Source organism: Diadema antillarum, unplaced genomic scaffold (genome assembly GCF_040938485.1).
Source record: "Diadema antillarum isolate AM-2024a unplaced genomic scaffold, OU_Dant_1.0 scf00000024, whole genome shotgun sequence".
NCBI classification, from domain to species: Eukaryota; Metazoa; Echinodermata; class Echinoidea; order Diadematoida; family Diadematidae; genus Diadema; species Diadema antillarum.
This window is the reverse complement of record NW_027270913.1, coordinates 780,602-802,081: the sequence shown is the minus strand read 5'-3', so window position 1 is coordinate 802,081 and position 21,480 is coordinate 780,602. Positions and strand designations below refer to the sequence as shown.

Below are 21,480 nucleotides of genomic sequence, written 5' to 3'. Positions count from 1 at the left end.
AGGTGATCGACTAGTCTATTTCAAGTCATTTTTGTTCTTGTATACAAAATTTACATTTAAACCCCAATAGATAAAAATTGGAGTGACAAAAAGATGATAATACATATTTTGAAGAGGGCATTTGTCAAGTATATTCTACAAATATAGCAAACATAGTACTCAGGGTATTGGTACACTTTAAATAAGTCAAGGCCCTGTTGCTAGAAACTTTGCTTTTCAACGCAACTAAAGAAATCACACACAAGTCTCACAAATTGCACACAACTTTTCTTTTAATCGCAAGCCAAGTTTCTTGAAACGGGCACCAAATCTCAATTTCCATCAAGTTCATACCTCTTTCTCATCGGTGTAGGAGCACATATCAATGATAAAATCCACTCAAATATTTGTATTCACTTGCATAGTTAAAAGTGTTTATTTATGAATACTGTTTATTTTACAATAGGCAATTTGAAATGAAACAAAGTACTAACCAATGGAAACACACTTCCATTTCCTTAACAAAAAATAGTAAACCAAATTTCAGAGCAACTTTAATGAAATGGGAGAAGCAATCCATCATAAATACCCTTTGAAATCAAATTTGAAAACATTAAATATAATAGTATCACACTTCATGAAATGCTGAATTAAAATGTAGTTACAAAAATGCTTTCCTCAAAACAGCAGTTAGACTCCAATTTTGTTCCATTCCAATTCTGTTTTTTTTTTTTTCATTCTTTTCCATCACTGCAATATCAAACCAGTTGCTTCCCTGCATACAACATACAACCCTTGAAGATATCAATTACATGGATTAACAATATGAGCACGTTAAAACTTCTTAAGTCTGTTTAGATCAAAATAGGTAGTATGGATTAATATTGTGGAAACATCAAAACTGCCGAAGAATGTTTGTTTCACATTTGACTGTCATAACATGCTTTAAAATGCAGTATGAGCTGAGAGATGACACGCACTTCCATACCATACCAACATATGTTTGCATTTCTTTTACACAATTATTTAAACCTATTGCCATTCCTTTACCAAATCACCATGTCAGATTTTTTGTTTATAGTTGTCATTTCTGTAAAAGATGATGTCAAAATAATATCAAAATGAATATAAAATCAAATGAGTGCATTGCCCACACAAGCTTCATCGCACTTAAGTCCACCAAGACTGAAAACACATACAGAGTGTAGCCACTCACCTGGTAATTTAAGAATTTCTGGTATGTTGAATGGTTTTTAAATATCAAATATAATCACTATAAAGTAAAAGAAAAATATACTTGTTACATTGCTGATTCATCATTAGCACTGAGCAATTGTTTTGAAAAATGAATTTTCAACAGATTGGACAATAAATGGTAGGAAGACGATCACTGTAATCAGGGACTGGGAAAGGTAAATACATGTACAGTACAAGTAAAAATTAAATTTGGGATATTAACTGATGTTTGCTTTAAGAACATCCAAATCATATTTGGCGCTGGCTGTACGGATAAAACTGGTCAGTGCTGTAATGAACATGTGCAAAATCACACATTTTCATGGGGCATCTTTCTGAAAAAAAAAAAAAAAGAGGCTACAATTTTCACTTGACTACGACCTATTAAAGAGACAAGTGACTTAGAAAAAAAAAAAGAGAGAGAATAATTTAACATAAGTGATACAACCAGACAAATATAAAACATTCTGGAAACTTCCGTTAACATCCCTTCTCTTTCACTCTCTCTTCGTCTTGTCCTCTTTCTCTCGCTCGCTCTCTCTCTCTTTCTGTCCTTTTACAAATACTCAATTGCATTACAAAAATGAAACTGCAAAACAGAACATTTCTCAAACTGTTGTTCACTGTTGTTCGCGGTGAATGTAGCATATTAACTCAGTTAAGCATAACACTTTACATGACTGATATTGGACAATAAAAACTTGTCAATAACAAAACACATTTTTTTTAACACTTCAATGTCAACATTCACTCCAAAATGTTTCAAAAGCAAAGTGCAAGCATTGGGGAAAAAAATAAAAATCTGTACATACTACAGAAATCCATGATAGAGACATTCTTAACACCTACAAACATGATTAAAAAAGATTAATGATAATAATAACCAATCATGTTTGGAAAACTACGATTGCTTTAAAATGCCAGGGACATAAAGCTACACAATTCCTTAAAATCAGGATACATATTTCAATTCAGCCACAAAATAGTACATTTTTTTTGTCTCGACTGATTATATTTACATATACAATTGCAATATAAAACATACATAAAAGAGGAGGGGTGCTGAGTTGCGAGAGAAAAACGATGTGGAAGCACAAGTTATAGACATCTACAACATTTTTTGAATGATAATGTTATGTTGTTCATTGGCTCTGCTGGAGAAACCCTGCATCTGATGTCATCTGGGACATCTTGCCTAAAACTTAATGACTGATAGAATCCAAACTAGTACACCAGCACAACTTTTTATTTCAGCAGGTATACGAAATATCCATTACCCAAAATTTGCTGAACAATGTAAGATCTGAGTAGACCCAAACAGACACTAGTTTGTCTAGTAGTCAATGTGGGGCTTTCCACCTAAATCAGCACCGTGACAAATTATACTTACTGGCCCAGCATGCAATGATTTGTCTTATGTATTACAGTTCAGAAGAATATCAATTATAATTCAACTGAATTACACTATACACTGCAAAGAAAGTGGAAAAGAGGGCAAAGTCTTTCCTACTGGCTCTACAAGGATAATGGGAGTGCCTTCTTTTACCAAGTAAGATTACATATTAGTCCACTTAAGTATGAGAACATCATTTGCTCATTGAAAATCATTTCACACATTGATATTATACCATAAATCAAGATAACCAATGCCCCAAAGTTGTTCAGCACACGCTTTTAGCGTGGTATTGTCACAAGCTTAGAATAATGGTACAGTGTTGTCAGGGTACTCAAAAGAGAGAAATCACCTTCTACGAGTGCGGTACAGTCACAAACTCAAAGGTAAGACAGCGTGATGTGTTCATGCTGGCACAGACACAGATGCTTTGGAGTCATAAAAGAGTCAAGAGTCATAAAAGCTAGTGAAGTAACCCACATAATTAGAGTTCACAATTTGAGGAAGAGGGGGCAATCACACCTGAAGCACAAACCTCAACGATTACGCCTGGATACATTCAATGTACTCAATACATCACTTAAATATCTTAAATACTTAATCTACTGTGTATAAATATGATTTCTTTCCATCCTAATGATACAGCTGGGGCCTGAAACATCAAACTTTGTGAACAATTGCCATCAAAAAGAAAATAATCACTCTCAATAATCAGCGATTTAGCTATGAGCAGTATGAAATTCCAAATGATCACCATGATCAGCAACTGACTGCTAAGTTTCACGCTTTTGGCCACGGTCAACATCACGGACAACTTTTCAAAGCGTACAATTTCTGCAGTAGTTGTACCTTTGAGCAGATCACAACTTTAAACAAGCCTGGGATATACATGATGCAAGATGCTTTCTAGCAAACTTAAAATGATATGCCTGTGTGTGTAGTGGTGTGCATAACATACAAATATATTCGTGGAAATATTGTACAAAAGGATATAAAATATATAATTTGGTCAGCAGTAAATGGGCAGCTAAACGTATACGATTCAAACAAGCAGTGAAGATATACAGTTTGTATTTCCTGCGGAAATCACTTTGAAGCACATAGTGTGCAATTTGGCCCTATTAACAGTTTTCTATTGCTTCTTATTCAAGTCAGTCATTCTATCCACATCGGAAGAAGACTTAAAGGTATGCTGCATGTATACTGGAAGAAATGAACATAATATCTCACCGAAGATTTGACGACAATCACAAATCTTCACAAATCTTGGGTTTTCCTTCACAATTTCTTCTCGTTTTTTCCTGACCATTCAGGATCTTTGCTTACATCATACACGATATCTTTTCTGACTACTGTCAAACTTCATTATTAAATTTGAGGCTGGAGGCAGAGGGGATTTTTTTCCCCCACATGGGTAAAGTCTTGGTAGTATAGTGGCAAGTATACATGAGTCTGTGATTGTCTGATAGTGTTGGAAGGGTGGGGCAATCAAGAGTTCATAGAATATGATCTTTACAGATTATCAAGGTGGACGAAGATTTAAAGACAGTCAAATGAGATTATATTAGATAGACATACAGGACTACATACAGTGAAAATCTCTGCAAGTACCAATAAATATCTAGGGGGTGAAAGAATATAAGGCATATAGCAGGGCTCAACACTAACTTTTTTTCTGCAAGGTGGCCCATTAAGGCCACTAAAATCTTTAAATCTGACATTTTGGTGGCCCAAAATGAAAATGTATCAAGAGACTAGGGGGGGTCTCGTGCTAACTTACGTATCGCAAGTTCACCTTCCACACATTCCTGCAGACTATTACCTGAGAACATTTAGCAAGCTGGGGGGGGGGGGGTGGTTACGGCTTCCAGGGGGCATGGTGTCCATTTGTATATTCTATTATGTTGGTAATAATTTATACCAGTACATGCATTTTCAAGTAGAAGATGAAAATGTAAAATCAAGGCCCCAATTTTGACCCCCCCCCCCTTCCCCCCCCCCCCCAACCAGGCCCAAAGGGGGGACAGAACCCCTAGATCCGCCATGAACAAACTTGAAACGGCAGTCATCAATGCCCTTACTTATAGCATTAACTCAGCTCTTTCTTTTGGCTCCAGAGAAGGAGATTTTTAAAGTTTCCTTAACTTGGGGATTTGGGATCCTGTGGGACCCCCATGGGAAGGGGGGGGGGGGGGGGGGGGAGAGACATGGTGCTCATCTGAGATCCTATCCCTGGGATGCTACCTGCCAAGTTTGGTAAAAATCTGTCGTGGGGTTTTCAAGAAGAAGATGAAAATGTAAAAAGGTTTGCAAGAAGCAAGATGTTCACTCAGGATAGACAAGAGATGAGGGATGACGGACAATGCACAACTCAGGACGGACGACAGATATGATGGACGATGGACGACACACGACGGGGCGATGCATGATCGCAATAGCTCACCTCAGCTAACAATCCATTTTGAATCTTGCATGCCAAGTCAGGCCACCAAAAGATAACTTTTTGGGAAATTTCGTGGCCAGAAATCAATTTTTAGAGGCCCCCAGGCCACCACTTATGTCGAGCCCTGCAAATGGCCAAATTTCACTTTCTATGAGTGATTAACATGGGGCATACAGTGGAGCATTGTAAGAAAATATATATCTATCCTCAAGTTAGCCAGTACCACAATCAAGTTTTCAGTTATTTGGAATAAAAATGAGGACAAGGTGGTGAGAAGACCTTCCTTTGTGATCGGGTCTTCCAGCGACAAACTCAGAGTCTCCTCCATGTCAAAGTCATGTGCATCCCGTTTCCATCATGGCACCCTCAAACTCCTCCAGCTTGGCCACAATGTCTACATTCCTCCTCTTGTGCAGTTTCGTAGGCCATGACTCGACGATGCTTCTCTTGTCCAGCAGGTATTTGTAACTGCAAATCAAGGTAGGAGCAAGCATTCAAGTTAAGAATTCACAAAATATAATCATAGCGGCAGAAATAAATGCAATGATGAAACAACATTCATTGAGCAACTAGGTTATAATAATTACCATAAAAAGTATCACAATCCTTCATCAATACTGTATACCTTTCATTGAATATTCTTCATACTAAGGCATATATCTAGCTCTAATCTTGAACATGCAGATTACAATCTGAGATCCAAACTAGAGAATAACTTACTACAAGCCTTGCCTGTTGCTCCTTTACTATCCTCTTTCAAAGAACTACCGGTAATCATGATAACGAGAACAAAAGTATGAAATGAGAAGTCTGTGACGAGTCTGAAATATTTCAGAGACACAAAATACACAAAAGTTGAATCATCTTACCCCTCTAAACCATCCTCTCTGACATAGCGGAGTGAAGTAGAACCGATGATGGTGTACTCATTCTTTACTTTAATCTTGGGGCAGTCACATTGCTCCTTGACATAGAAGAGTCTCAAGGAGCCAGGTAGGACAGCATCCACTCCTGTAAATTACAGCAAAGCAAGGCACATTTCAGTTTAGGTAAATCTCAAGCGCAGACAAAACTGAATTTAGCCGTATCTCTGTGGAAGAAATTCTCACTCACGGATGAAATCAGATTGTTGACAGGAGATGGTAAGGTCTGGTAATGCTCTCAGGTCATAAACACTGTAAGGTCAGGTCAGGTCATGTATAAAAGATTAATTAAGTCATGTAAGGTCAAGTCAAGTAAAGTCAGATCATGCAAGGTAAAGTCACATACAATGCAGTCGGGTTATGTAAGGTCAGGTTATGTAACATCAAGTCACAAGTTCGGGATATGTAAGAATAGCTCAATTAAAGTCGGGTCATGTAGGGTCAAGTCATGTAGTGTCAGGTCATGTAAAGTCAGGTCATTAAGGTCAGGCCATTTAAAGTCAGGTCATTTAAAGTCAGACCATTTAAAGTCAGGTCAAGTAGGGTCAGGTCATGTAGGGTCAAGTCATATAAAGTAAAGTCATTGAAAATCAGGTCATGTTAAGGTCAAGTCATGTTCAGGTCAGGTCATGTAAGGCCAGGACATGTTAAAGGGAAGGACATGTAAGGCCAGGACATGTAAAGTCAAGTCATGTAATGTCAGGTCACATCATGTCCAGGTTTGGGTCTACAGACTGGTGCAACCCATATTGGAGAACTATACACAGCTGTTAGCAAGTAACTGTCAGAAGACTTTCACCCTATAATAGATATGCACGGGATGAGACAAAAAGGCAAACAGTGCACATAAGACTACTAAAAGGACAAGTTCACCTTCATAGACATGTGGGTTGAGTGAATGCAGCAATATTAGTAGAACACATCAGTGAGAGTTTGAGGAAAATTGGACAATTCGTTAAAAAGTTATGAATTTTTTAATTTTCTGCTCAGTCACAGCTGGATGAAAAGATTACTATAGCTTGTGATGTCACATGAGTACAACGATATAAGGAAAGAATAAAGAAAATTCAACATATTTCCCCTTTTCTCGCATAACAAAAACACACTCGACTTCTCTCTTTCAGAAGGCAGGGGGAATAATATTACTCTTAACATACGTCAGTAGCAAGTCGAAGAAATGTGCACTTTATTCAAAAAGTAAAGTTTTGTGAAATTCTCTTATTTTCCTTATGTAGTTGTACGCATGTGACATCATACACCGTAGTAGTCTTCTCTTCCAGCAGTGACTGCGCAGATACTTAACTTTTGAACGGATTGTCCAATTTTCCTCAAACTTTCACTGATGTGTTCTACTAATATTGCTGCATTCTCTCAATCCTTATGTATATGAAGGTGGACTTGTCCTTTAACATCACTTCCAGCTATACGGACATCTGCTCTCACAACAGATCCTATGCTTTACAGAGAGTGGAAAAGAGGGCAGTATCTCTAATTCTTTTTATTGGAAAAGGTCTTAAAAGAGAATCAAAACCAATTCTAATTCATCTCCAATTCATCACCAATTGTTTTAATCCACTTGATGTGAGAGTATGCCAGTTTGGGTTAATTTAATCAAGTTAATTGGTTCATTTCATATTTGTGTGTATGTGTGTGTGTGTGTGTGTTGAGAGTTTTGATAGGAGGAAGCAAACAGAAATTCACCTAATGTACATAAAGGGAAAATAGAAGGCAAACAATAATAATCACCATAATCATGAATATTAGTAGCTGTACCAAGTGGTTTAAGAATTGATTTTCTTAGCTTTGATGAACAGTCTCACAAATTTTGTAGTGTACGTAACAAAGTATGTAGTGTACGTAAAAAAATACAGCTGCTTCAATCTCCTCAGTACTTACCTGTTTTTAGAACCCTGGTCACATTACCAGTCAGGACAGTGTAGCCATTATCATGATCTTGGCCTGTAATGTTCACTCTGAGAGCTGCAACGAATACAGAGTACATACATACCATAATCAAACCATAATAACTTCATGTCTTCATCACATCAAAGTAATTCTACATACAGTAATCACCAGCTGGCAAAATGCCCCTCCTTTTCCTGAGCAAAACTTTGTTTGCTGCAAGCCAGAATTCATTAATGCACAGTGTGCATCACAATTATTTTTTCCCTCTTCATTCAAATTCTTCATCTACACATACCTCATAGTGACAGTATTATTCTGTCCATGATAGATTCCATTTCTTTTCAGTTTTCTCTCATTTTAGGTAAGTAGAGTACGGTAAAAGTGGAAATTTTCGTGCATTTCGTGCGACCAGAAACTAGCGCGAAAATAACAGCACATGAATATTTTGCTTGCAATACATTCCTGTGCGTGATGTCTTGATTCCACGGAATTAAAAACACACAAAACTCTTCTGACCCGGCCAAGCGCGAAAAAGTAGTCACACGAAAATATCCACTTTTACAGTATGTGATTTCTTTTCTTCTTTTTGGGGGGAGGGGAAGGCTCTTTTCTCCCAATTCCTCTTTCTTAAACTTTCCTGAGATGTCATGCTTTATACTATTGTAAGATGATCTTGTGACAAAATTACAGTGATTTGCCGTTGTGAAAGATAGAACAGCCTGTCAATGAACAGCTCATCTTTTTGCCTAGAAATTAAAGCCCATCAACAATAGAATAGAGAAGAAAAACCAAATCTTAAATAGTTATATCAGCTGGTATTTGAATATGTAATTGATACACAACAAACTAAGTGAAGCCTGTAGTGTATTAAAATGTAGCACTGTGCATTGATTTACTATGAGTCAGTGAGATACTGTGAGAATAAACCACTGCTGAAATGTGTGACAATTTATAGATGTTTCTTTTCCTATAGCCTACTAACAAAATATTTCATTCACCTGCTTCCTTCCGATAAGTTTCATAGGCAGGAATCAACTTATTTGTTGCTAGGTAGAGCAAGTCTCCTGCAAGCTTTACAGTTGTTAAGGGCAACTTTTGTGAACAGAGTATGCATACAATTTGAAAACATTACAGAACCTGTCTGTTGTTTGGGGTGATAATTACCAAAATGTTCATCGGAAGCACATGCCGCCTCCTCTAAGTTCCTCAGAGACTCACGGTTACAACTTGTGCAGCGTTCTAAGGAAGAAAAATGTTTTAATGCAGTCAGATCATATCAATCATTGCATGAAATCACATTCAAAATATTCATCGAGATGTGTGAGTTAAAGGAGGAAATCACTCACAAGCTTGGAGTTTGGAAATTGAGATTTCCTTTTACACTACAATTAAAGATCACAGTTTTGAATGAACATTGTATGTTGAAAAATTGTGAGTGACTGAATTCAATCATGTACAAAATGCTGGAGAGAGAAATAAGTATCCCTTTCAGGAGAAATGTAAAGTGATCTGCACCTTAAACTAAAACACAATGTACAAAAATCTTTGGAGTTCTTACTTTCAAGAATATCACTTAACTCGTGGAAAAAAAAAACAAACACACACACACAGAAATAAACTGCACACAGTTGTCAGAAATAAACTGCACACAGTTGTCATTACTGTCTGGAATCCTGCTGAACACTGCCTAGCATGCTTTGTATTGCAGTATGAAGACACCATCATTTTATAATAGTGTAGATGACAGATGTACATTAAATTGAAAGGGTTTGTTTATATGGCACTATCATTGTGGCCGATATGCCATCACTCAACAGCTTTTAGTTCAGTTGCTTCAAACAGTGCCTTACCAGTCATTGACCCAGATCTGACCAACAACTTGCCCCATACATTGATTATATACAAACTTTCTTACAATCAAATCAAGAAATAATTGCAACATGGTGAAAACTCTGATGAATTTCTTGAAGACCTTCTTACTCTGAGTTGAATAAAAGAATAAAAGATAATACCAGAAGAGCTTGAGGCTTCTGATTTTCACACAGCATCTACCTGTGACATTTTGCAGTTAAAAAGCAGGAGGGGTTTATGAAAGAAGCTAACTATCCACCTAAGTTGAACTTTGTAAGATAAGGGGCCTATTTCATAAAGAGTTATGACTGATCTTATAATTGATTTATCAAGCATAACTCAGTGAATCACGCATAAAATCAACATCGTTAAAAATCTTGTTTCACAAAGATACTTACACTTGATTTTTAGCAAAAGTTTTGGCAGACTAGAGCATGACTTTTCTGAATTGCATTAATCTTACAATTAATCTTAAGATAGATCTTAATGAAGCAGGCCCAAGAGTTGATACAGAAGTACAATGTAATGGTAGAGACACTCACCTGTAGGACACACACATTCAGACTCATCATTACAGAGGGTCTGAATCTCAGACGAGCCCTTCAATGGGTGGTAGAATGTGGTGCAGGATTTATCTGTTTTCAGGAAAAGAGGAGAATTGAGACAATTGCATGAAATTAATCAATGTGCAAACATTCAAGATCTTACAAGTACTTCTCTCTTCAGGGCAACAAAATAGTACACTACATAAAGACAACAGAGGAACCTGTAGTTCAATTTCTTTCACTAAGAAAGGTCAGCAAACTGTTGCAACTCACACATATGGTCAACCGTACATAATGACAGGTATACTCATTGTGATCACGCATGTAAGCAATCCTTGATGCCTATAATAAAAAGCATTCCCGATGGAATCCCATTTTCTTTGCTCAATTTTCCACTAATAGATAAAAAAAGTATGTTACTTTTGCTCTAGTTTGTGGAAAGTGACTTCATGGCAATAAGCACAAGTTCCAACCAATCTTAGGTGGCTCTATCTTGCTATTTCTTCAACTAGTCCACTCCCAATAACTCAATCTGAAACATTCCTCAGTCCAGATACCATCCCTTATCACAATCTTATTATTTTGAAATACTCTTGGGGCAAGTGTGAGATCCAAACAAGTATGTAATCCAAACAAGTTGCAAACCTAACAGCAAGTTCATTCAACACATTGTTAGCCACAACATTATCACAAAGATCAATCTGGAGCCAAGGAATGAGGGGAAAAATATATGATTGGGAGTAGTTTTGGCTAACCTGGCGAGTAGTAGTCATAGACTCTGGTGGCCACAGGCTGGACGTTACCAACGTGCATCTCACGCCTTGCGTTGAATCGGATGCAGATGCTCTGGTCTGCAGGAATCTGGTAGAAATTTGTTAGACAGGAGGAAAAATAGAATGCATTTATTTTTATCCATAACACAAAAGCATACATGAAAACAGATAGTGTTAAAGTGGAAATTTTTGCAATGTGGAAATTTCTGCACATTCTGTGCAACCAAAAACTAGCGTGCAAACAAAACCACACAAATATTTTTGCTGGTTGTATGCACCACTATGTAATGTCTTCATTCCATGTAATTAAAAAATTAATTGTACTTGGCCTAGCACAAAAAATTACTAATGCAATTATATCCACTTTTCCAGAACTGCCAGACCAAATCCACAGATAATAGATATAAAGTCAAAGAGATATATGAAAGTGAAGCATGCAGGTCATAGATACAGCTGCAGATATTTAGAGCGTATACTTCAGTTTCTTAACATTAGTGAAGTCAAGACAGGGTCAAGTCATTTTAAGTCTTAACTGATATTTTAAGGATACCTGGGCGATCTTAGCAATATCTTTGTAAAATTCTAAGTCATCGATTTTTCTAACTTTACTCTTCAACTCTTAATGAAAAAAAAAAAAATAATAATAATAATATTGCACCATAAAAAAGCTACTTCAAAGAAAGAATGCAAAGTTCCCCTCACCCTGTCCAGGTAGAAGATGACCGATCGCTGAGACACCTCAAACCTTCGCACCAAGTGACGATGATCTGCATTCACCATCTGGAGGGAAATCAAAGGGTCACATGGTCATTAAAGTCTGAACAATTAATAATACTTTCTACAATCATTATAACATGCCACATTTGAAATTTTTCTCATCTGATGTCATGAAAGTATGCGTATGATACCATCTATACATAAGACATATTGTGTATTTACTGTAAACTGTCACACTCATACATCTTTAAGCCACTGTGACTCACACACTCTGTGGTGACTATATATGTGAGTGTGTGTCTGTCTGTCTGTCTGCACAGATATGAAAAAAAAAAAGCACTGAAGCAGCAGCAAATGACCACCACTCACCTCTTCAAGCTGGTCCTCAACAAGCACAAAGCCTGAGTAGAGACCGACATCAATGATACCCATGTTGGTCCTGGTGTTCTCAGTGTACCTACAATGTAGTGGCAATGGATTGTATAGTTTTGGTTGAGACCTAATTTCAGGTTTCTAACATTTTTTTGGTGAGATAATGAGAAACCTCTTATGAAATATGAAAGAGCATGTAATTCCATAAGGAATTCAACGTTTATTTTAAGAAAATTGGTTTTGAAATGGCTGAGATATCCAAACCAGAGCGATTCTAATAAGTGTGGGACCCACTTATGATCGCTTTGTTTTACTTTGTTTTTGAATGTTTCAGTCATTCAAAACCCGATTTTCATCAAAATAAACTTTGAATTCCTCTTAAAATGGTATGCTCTGTACTATTTCATAAGTGTTTTCTTGGTATCTCGCAAAAAGTTAAAAGCCCAATTCTCATCTCCACCAATACTGTACTATCCCTTTAAGATGATACATTCTCTCCACTGATGAATGACTGACATTCATTTCAACTTTATAATCGAAGGAATGAAAGTGACACACCATATATGCTTCTCTAGTTTGAGGCATTACTGCATTACTAATGCTGACAGTAAGACACAATAATAGTTTTCTTCTCTTCAAAGCTTCGAATCACCTACTGAAAACAGGACAGTCACTGATATCTGTCCACATGTGACCTAAATTGAGAGAAGCGAAATGTCTGTCAAGATTTGTTGCTATTATATTTGTTATTCTTATAATCACTGTCATCAACCTTAATCACTTTGCTTGTTATCCTCATTGTCTGTGATGAAATATTCTAAAGAGAAACTATGAATATGAATATGAATATGGAGTTATCATTAACCCGTTGAGGACGGTTTGATTTTGCTACAACACGCATTTCCCATAGACGCTTGACTGAGTATACTCAGGACTCGTCCTCAATGGGTTGATATGTGAATCCTACCTTGCACAGAAGCTGATTTCAGCCACAAAGTCTCCCTTGGCCCGAGCCATCTGGGCAGCTGTGGTGGTAGAGCGGCGGATCACAGCTACCCTGGATCGGGAGTTGACGGGGTCTGGCATGGCACCATTTCGGGCCTCATGGGCCTCGTATGTCACCTCAAATGGGCAGGACTCGGCTGAATTGGCCACACGATTGAATTTCATCTTGACCTGTACGAAAAATGGGAAAAAAGTAAATGATTGAAATTCTACGGGTTTGGATAGTGAATAATAATGAGGGCTACTCTTTCTCTACCTAATACTTACAATGTAACATGGCAGCAATTTGCATTTTCTAGTTGTTATTTATACCGATAACTATTCTTTGCTATAAAGCAAGCACAACTCAACGTTATTTTTACAATGTATGTATACATTGTACTCTGGTTTGAGCATATCATTGATTGTCATGGATGTACTTCATAACATATGCCTCTTCATGCTGTAAATTCATATTATGACAATATTATGTTGTAAGATATCAGTATAACATGCAGAAAGTGCAGAAATAAAGTCCTTCCTTTAACCCGTTGAGGACGAATCCCGAGTAAATTCAGGCAAGAGTCTATGGGAAATGTGTGTTGTACCAAAATCAGCCCATCCTGAAAGGGTTAACAATGGCAACCCTGTTTTCATGTACACTTCAAGTTCACACGCAGGAGTGCAGGTCATATAATAATATGCTGATAGCAGACAATCCAAAGTAAAGGTTTGCATTTGATTTTGAAATGATCATCCAGACATGGCACACAAATCCAAAACAATGGAAAAATCAATTTAGTGAGGTCACTAGGCAACCTCACCCTCACAAGACAAGAGTAGTGTGGACGTTGTTTTTAGTATATGACTATTTAGTGCATAAAGGTCACACTTTCTCTTTCTTTCTGTCTGGCCTTTTCTTCCTTTGGGAATTAATGTGTTGGTCTTATCACACTAGTGAGATGTATATGCTGTTATCTGAATTTACAAAAACTTGAATGTATCAGCACTGAAGATTTAATTTTCTATGGAATAAGACACTTACCATGAGCTTGCCAGTCCCTTTTCCAGAGCATTCGCTCCTCAGACGACCACCGATAGGAACCTAGAGTGTGGATGAAAGATTGAGAAAAAAAATACAACATGAAACTCCTTGTCACAACTATATATACTGGATACCAAAGTCACTGTCCAGAACAAATGCATGTAGGTATGAGAATGTCTATATACTGCAGGTGGCAGCTATAGACAGGTGGCCACTAAGACAGGATTGACTATATAGTAATATATATATAAGTGGGAAATTTAAGTCTCTATATACATACATTCAAATGGCATTCATTCAGTTGTCTAGGTTGACTCATGCATGACTGATGTTAAGAAGAAGAAAGAGGAGAAATACATGTATGATCACCATAACTTACCATAACTTCTTCCTGGACCAGGGCATTGTGGGGAAGAATGTGGTGTTCAAAGCGGAAAGACTCGTCAGCGTCCGAAGTGAGGACACAGTTGAGGTCAATGTCATCTCCATTATGGGCCATCTCCATGTACTTGATGAGCGCTTGGAGGGCGATGACAGAATCCTGAGTGTAGAAAGGTATCAAAGATGCACATCAACCTTTAATTTTTGTCTCTTATAATAGTAGTAGTAGTAGTAGTAGTAGTAGTAGTAGTAGTAGTAGTAGTAGTAGTAGTAGTAGTAGTAGTAGTAGTAGTAGTAGTATAATAATAATAATAATAACAATAATATCAAGAATTTAAGCAGTGTCTATTTCAACAAGTTTCTAATCGTATGAAAGACTGGTGAAAGTTTTTAAGGCTTCTTGGTGTTAATCTGGTTTAACCCTAAAAAGACTGGGCTATTTTGGTAGCTCGAAAGACTGGGGGGGGGGCCTCAAGGGGCCCCCCCCCCCAAGATCTCGGCCGTGGATCGCGCGATCGCCGCGGAACTTTGCACAATGGTAGTGTGCAATGTAATCTACAAGATTGTGTTTTTAAATTTTAGAAAATAGTCTTCTTTTATTTTATTTTGATTAATTATGATAATTTATGCGAGAAATCAGAATCTTTCATCTAAATCAGTAAATAAAGCTCCAAAAGTGCTCATTTTTGGTATGATTATTCTTTGTGGCATTCTTAGCAAATGTACTTGAAAAAAAATTTGGTATCAAAATTAATTTCTTATTTATTTTATTGTTTCATGAATTTCTTATGTATTTCTTTGTTTTTTCGACCTTTTGTTTTTGTTGTTTTTTGTAACAAAATTTGTCACAGACACTTTTTGAAGCATAATACTCCTTAAACAAACTAATTTTAGCCATTGAGAGTAAAAATAAGCATATTTATATGAACCATGCGAAAAAACTCAATTTGCATTGACTTTGTACACAAAATCACATTTTTTAGCCATTTTTGGCCTCGCGTGCATGTACAACAAGTCATGTAACTTCAGAACCGTACCCCCAGGCGTCACAAATTTGGTGTCAAAATGTGCGGGAAACTCAAAAGAAAAAAGTCATGGAGCATCGCGGCGACAGCATTGCGTGTTGCAGAGTAATCGTGCAAAATGTCGAGGGGGGGGCCTCCGAGGCCAGAACAAAAGGTTCGATGACACGAAGTGTATTGATGCCTATGAAATTGACAGCATCTGCATGTAAGCTTTCTAAAACATAAATCAATCTTATATTTTCATTCCCTTCCAATTGTAATGCATGCATGTCCATGTAAGTAATAATATACCATACACCATTGATAATTGTTGTATTATCACACTTGATACACACCAGGATGCTATCCCATGCTAGCTGCTATAAAAATCTGGGTCTATCATAAACCAACACTCTTTCAAGTCTACAAAGCTGTGCAACACACAACACTGCTGGATATATCACATTATCTCAAAACAGAGTACATGAGATCAATCCTTAAACTGGCTTTCTATGAATACTAACTCAAGAATAAGATGGTGTATTTTACCAAGATCACATCAAGTATCACTCTTTCTCTAGAATCTGTCTACCACAGCTCACCTGGGTGGAGACAAAGCCTCCTTGGTAGTTCTGCTGCTCACTCAGCCAGAGGGCGACACTGCCAGCATACGTGATCTCACGGAGAGCCAGCTGGGTTAGGAGGGCGTAGGCCGTGGTCTCCACGGCAATGGCGGTGGGACGGACTCGGTACCAGTGGGGCATGTCTTGGTTCAGAGTGTCCTCCTCTGCCGGGGCCCAGTGGCGGCTACCATCTATGGGATTGTTAAAAACGGTCAATCATGGTTAAAATATGTATCAATGCTAATCTGTTTATGTAATGGACATTCTCAGATGCTTATAGACCAAAATACAAACTTTTCTTCATCTTATTGCTATTTTTTCAGTAAATTGATGAAAACCTCTACTGCTTTAAAGCACTATATCGTTGCAGGGGTGATAAGACCTTGGCACTGTTTTATGAAGAGTTATACAAATTGTAATTGATTATATAGTTGATTTCTATCATAAGTTTATGGCAGCCTGTGTGTTAAAGAACTTTATAATCAATTATATTTTTTGATAAAACGGGCCCCTTGTATTACAAATTTGGGTGAAAATCATTCTTTTTTAAATAATTGTCAGTTAATCAATTGAGCTACATTGTATGTCCTGTCAAAATCCTAGTTGTCTCATAATAATAAAAAAAAAAAGCCACCACGGCATGCCAAAGGAAAGGTAATCTCATTTGTTATAGTAAGCGCTATGGCTACCATGTTTTTTTCACTCTCCTCAACACTTGACAATTTTTTTTGTCACCCCAACAGCATTACGCTACATAACAACATATATAATGGACAGCATATAGTCTCAATCAGCTGACAATCCGAACAGTAGTAATTCGACTGTTTACTCAAAATGTTTAAAGTACAGATACTCTTTGTCAAAATAAGGTGCATCATAATGTTACCCATTTAAAGTCAGAGATCATACGAGGAAGACAAATGCATGTTAAGCTAACTTTGGCAAAACAACTGTTACAGTTTCCTAATTTGTAATTGTTTTCAAAAAATTCTCTCCTTTTGATGAAATCAACAAATTGTATATCAATTTAAAGCTGAGCAACCTGGTAAACTCATATCTCAAAATCCAGACAATTATTTTCCCAACATAATATGGCTTGTATGACGAAGCATCACAAATAGATACATGAGAGAGTTTCCCCTACCTTGATTGTTGAAAGCATCACTCTTCAGTCTCCTGTTAGCTTCAGTGGCATACTCGCTGTCAGCGAGGGCAAGGGCATAGGCCACGATGGCCTTGGAGTAAGGCCTGGTCAGGAGATTTACCTGCATTTCCAGAAACCTCTTGGCCCGCTGGATGGCTAGCCCTAGGTCCTGCACAGCAACACCAAATATGAACATCCAGAATGGAGATTCATTAGGGAAATAGCTTGAAGATCAACACTTGAAAATAGAGTTGGTCAATTTTATATGGTACTGGTTTATGCAATTTAATTTTACGGAAAGCATAATATGTCTTTATACAAACTCAATAGATTATGGTAATGAAACACTTGTCTCAATAAACAAGAAAAAATAGGACATTATTTGTGTGTGTGCGTGTGTGTGTGTGTGTGTGTGTGTGTGTCACCAATGCATCACAAAAAAACAAAAAAAATCAGAGGAGTACACTGTACAACAAATATTTACAGCACATCACATTCAAATACTAAAATCTAATAAAAACTTAACAATTATGATAATTCAGTTTTACAGCAAGTAATGTTTCGGTGGTTGGAATGCTATTTATCAGGCAAAACTTAAAGGTGAGAGAATACCTATCTTACTGATCTTATATACATTCACATCAGTCTTTAGTTTAGGCCATAACACTTAATCACTTTAGGTTCAATGTGGAGGGAAATAGGGTACACTACTGAAAGGCTAGATTTACGGAAATGGAATCCACACAGCTGATGGAAATTGGTCTATAAACTCTTAACATGGCTGAATAAACTGTACTGTTGCTACTGAAGCCCAATTCTATTCATAATGCAGGGAGATATTTCTATGAATGGTACAGTGTACATAGTGTACATCAGGAAATGGTTTGTAGTCTAGTAGTTAGTGTGCTCGACACCATGCTCCAGTGGAATCCAAACAAGGGTTTTTCACTTTGAACCCATTTCCTTTAGTGCAACATCTTTGCTGAATAGACAAGGAACAAGGTTAGGTGACGTTAAATGACACATTGCCTGATGGGCGAAAAAAACAGATCACGTGTATATTAATCAAATAGCCCTGGCGTGCGGTGTGCAAACCGCATATCAGCATATCCGCCTGTCTATCATGGGACGTACGATGTAATGCTTACAAGCTTGCACATACGTATGGAGCCTCCCCCCCCCCCCCCCCCCCCCCCATACACAGGTTTTGCGTTTTGCCCCTCAGCATGGCTTGATGATGTTACTGGAACCTCATCTATATCACCAACATATAAAATGAAGGGGAGATCCCTACATCCCCTCTTCCCCTCCCAAGTTGCATACCCTCCTCACCTGCTCCACTGCATCACACCAGGGGCTCTCCAGCAGAGAGATCAGGACGTATGCTGTCATGGCCGCCTCCCCACTGACTCCACCCTAAAATATGGAATCACATGAGGAAAGCGACATAATACAATGGATAATGTCCATGGGCAGTGAAAATCAAATTATACGTAAGACTCAACTTGGTCTTCTCTGCAAAAGCAAAACTTTATGCATTCTAATTCTTGTCTATGTGATAAAATATTGTAATTGTACATATCATCATGTCACATGAATTCATTTTATTTGATACATTATGAAGTTAAAATCAAATATCATTACTGAACTATCATTTATCAAGTGGTCCATTTTTCATTTTGAAATGACTTTAACCACTGTCAATAAAGATATCAAAATGTTTAACACAAATTTTCATGAGGTTATCACTGCTTATAGGTGGGTTATTGCCAATTCAATATTTCAGCATCTGACAACCTTCGGCACATTACTGTACAAACCATACATTTTGGAAGGTTTCTATTTTTGCAAATTTCGCAAGTGAGAAGCTGTTGAGAATTTAGCAATACACAAAATTATCAACTCTGATCTTGACATGAATGCAAAGTGCACACATACATGTCTTCCTTAATTACTGTACCCCATGATCACAAAGTTAATCCCTCAAGAGATTGTCGGGAAGTCTTGGATTCATGAAAAATTAGACTCACTAAAAATGTATGGTGTATACAATTAAAGGTATCTTATAGTTTTGGTTGAGACCTTACTTCAGTTTCTAACTTTTTTGGTGAGATAATAAGAAACCTCTTGTGATATATGAAAGAGCATGTAATTCCAAGATGGATTCAACACTTATTTGATGAAAATTGATTTTGAAATGGCCGAGATATTCAAAACAGAGCAATCCTAATAAAAGGTGGGACCTGGCTTTTATTTAGGATCGCTTTTTTTTACTTTGTTTTTGGATGTCTCGGCCATTCCAAAACTGATGTTCATCAAATAAACTTTTAATTCCTCTTAGAATGATATGCTCTGTACTATTTCAGTGGTTTCTTGATATATCTCGCAAAAAGCTAAAGGCCCAATCCTCATCTCCACTAATCCTATACCATCCCTTTCATTACTTTAACAGGAAAACGAAACTAAGAGTTCAGTGTACATATGGATATTCATCAAAGCTGGACTGCTAAGCTAGTGACATTGAATGATGGGAATTCAAACTAACCGTCATCTCTTTGTGGTGGACTTCATAAAGCTCAGAGAACGATCCGTTGGGGTTCTGGGCATTCCTCACCAACCAATGCCCTGCATTGCAAGTGACTGCTCTGTCTACAGGGGTCAGTTCATCAGCGTGAGAAAACACCTTCAGCACGAAGGCTGTCAACCTGGTAAAGGAATCAAGTACGAAAGATGAATAGCAAGCTACTGACATTTGAATACAGTCAGTCATATTCATTATCAAAATGCCACATATTGTCTGTTATTAACAGCAATACACAATTCATCAATGGTATCATCAGATTTATCAAGACTACTATCACCAAGAGCATCTCCATTTGTACAGTGCACTCCCATTATCAAAAAGAACAAGGTTACAACAAAATTTTGGATACACTTAAGCAAAATTCAGGGCCCAAACTTTACCCTCTATATAACTTTATACACTTTTGTTTGAATATAACAACATTTCAACATTACAAAAGAAAATTGCCGGTCCCGAGGACTTCGTTATAACAGGAGGTGCCTGTATCATCAACATCACAAGAGTATGATCATGATACTGACATAAAATCCATGACAATAATACTAAATGAGCTATCACTTTATTGACTGTTTTTTTTAGCCTTTGTGATCTTTTGAATTTTCACCTTCACTAGAGAAAAGGTGGAGCCACTTTTTCTCCGTATGTGATCAATATATGATACATCTACAAGTAATTGCATAAAAGGAATTCTGTTTTGGGGTAAGATAAGATGAGAAGTAGAAGGTAGTTAAGATTGTCTTTGCCAGTCATAAGGATGGATGCAGCATCACAGAAGTCGAGTACAAAGGAGTGAGCACACGTCACAAGAAAAACTCTAGAAAATAGAGACGACAAGAATGAATTACAATTTTTACTCCTTTGGCAAAGATGAATGACACAGCACTCAATGGACAAAAACATACATGTACACCTAGTAATTAACGAAGAATTGATTGAACCTGCATACCAAGTACTGCTGTTGTAATTGCTGTTGTTTCCCCAGATGGCAAAGGATCCATCAGTGCGACGATGAACCAGGGTGTTGCCAAGACCTGAAAAGGTGATGAATGCAAAAACAATATCACAGATCACTATCATCATATTCCTCTCATCTCTTTCTTACAGCTCTAGGCTACTTTAGACTTCAAAAGAATGCAACACTAGAACATCTTCCCAAGTCTATGCTTCTAACAACTCCTGGAACTGTGTAAATATATTCAACGCAGATTACGAATCAACTGAGATGGAATACAGAAAGGGACTTCTACTGGTAACTAATGTTCTTGGTCATAGCCAGGGTCAAGCTGTATTGAATCAGAAAGACAAAATTATCATTTTTAACATCACTGCTACTAACTAGAAAAGCACTCGAAGAGCACAGACTTACGCCAAGCCGGCAATTCATTTCCATCTTACACGCATGCAATTTCCCAAAACAGAACCCTTTTGTTTACATCATTGCACAGCGCTTTGTCCGAGCACAGAGTACGCTTTAGTGCACGTATGTAAACCTCCATTACGCGCAGGTTGAACCCCAAGTTCGTTGACCTTATATGCTACAAGATGAAAAATCCTTCAAATATCCATAAAAATTCCCAG

General features: G+C 37.4%; 1 protein-coding gene across 2 annotated transcripts in view; it reads right to left on the bottom strand.

Annotated features, from left to right (window-relative positions):
* Positions 1-4,632: 4,632 nt before the first annotated feature.
* Positions 4,633-21,480, bottom strand: part of LOC139733271 (complement C3-like) — a 69,781-nt gene continuing 52,933 nt past the window's right edge. For both annotated transcript variants that reach the window (XM_071644111.1, XM_071644116.1), the window contains exons 25-40: positions 20,849-20,933; positions 19,864-20,023; positions 18,651-18,734; positions 17,319-17,487; positions 16,154-16,365; positions 14,546-14,707; positions 14,167-14,226; positions 13,105-13,313; positions 12,135-12,222; positions 11,751-11,828; positions 11,031-11,136; positions 10,273-10,365; positions 9,044-9,118; positions 7,871-7,954; positions 5,921-6,062; positions 4,633-5,519 (exon numbers count right to left, since the gene is read on the bottom strand). In XM_071644111.1, the coding sequence (XP_071500212.1) occupies positions 5,387-5,519; positions 5,921-6,062; positions 7,871-7,954; positions 9,044-9,118; positions 10,273-10,365; positions 11,031-11,136; positions 11,751-11,828; positions 12,135-12,222; positions 13,105-13,313; positions 14,167-14,226; positions 14,546-14,707; positions 16,154-16,365; positions 17,319-17,487; positions 18,651-18,734; positions 19,864-20,023; positions 20,849-20,933 (1,940 nt within the window). In that variant the 3' untranslated portion in view covers positions 4,633-5,386. The remainder of the gene's footprint in view (positions 5,520-5,920; positions 6,063-7,870; positions 7,955-9,043; positions 9,119-10,272; positions 10,366-11,030; positions 11,137-11,750; positions 11,829-12,134; positions 12,223-13,104; positions 13,314-14,166; positions 14,227-14,545; positions 14,708-16,153; positions 16,366-17,318; positions 17,488-18,650; positions 18,735-19,863; positions 20,024-20,848; positions 20,934-21,480) is intronic.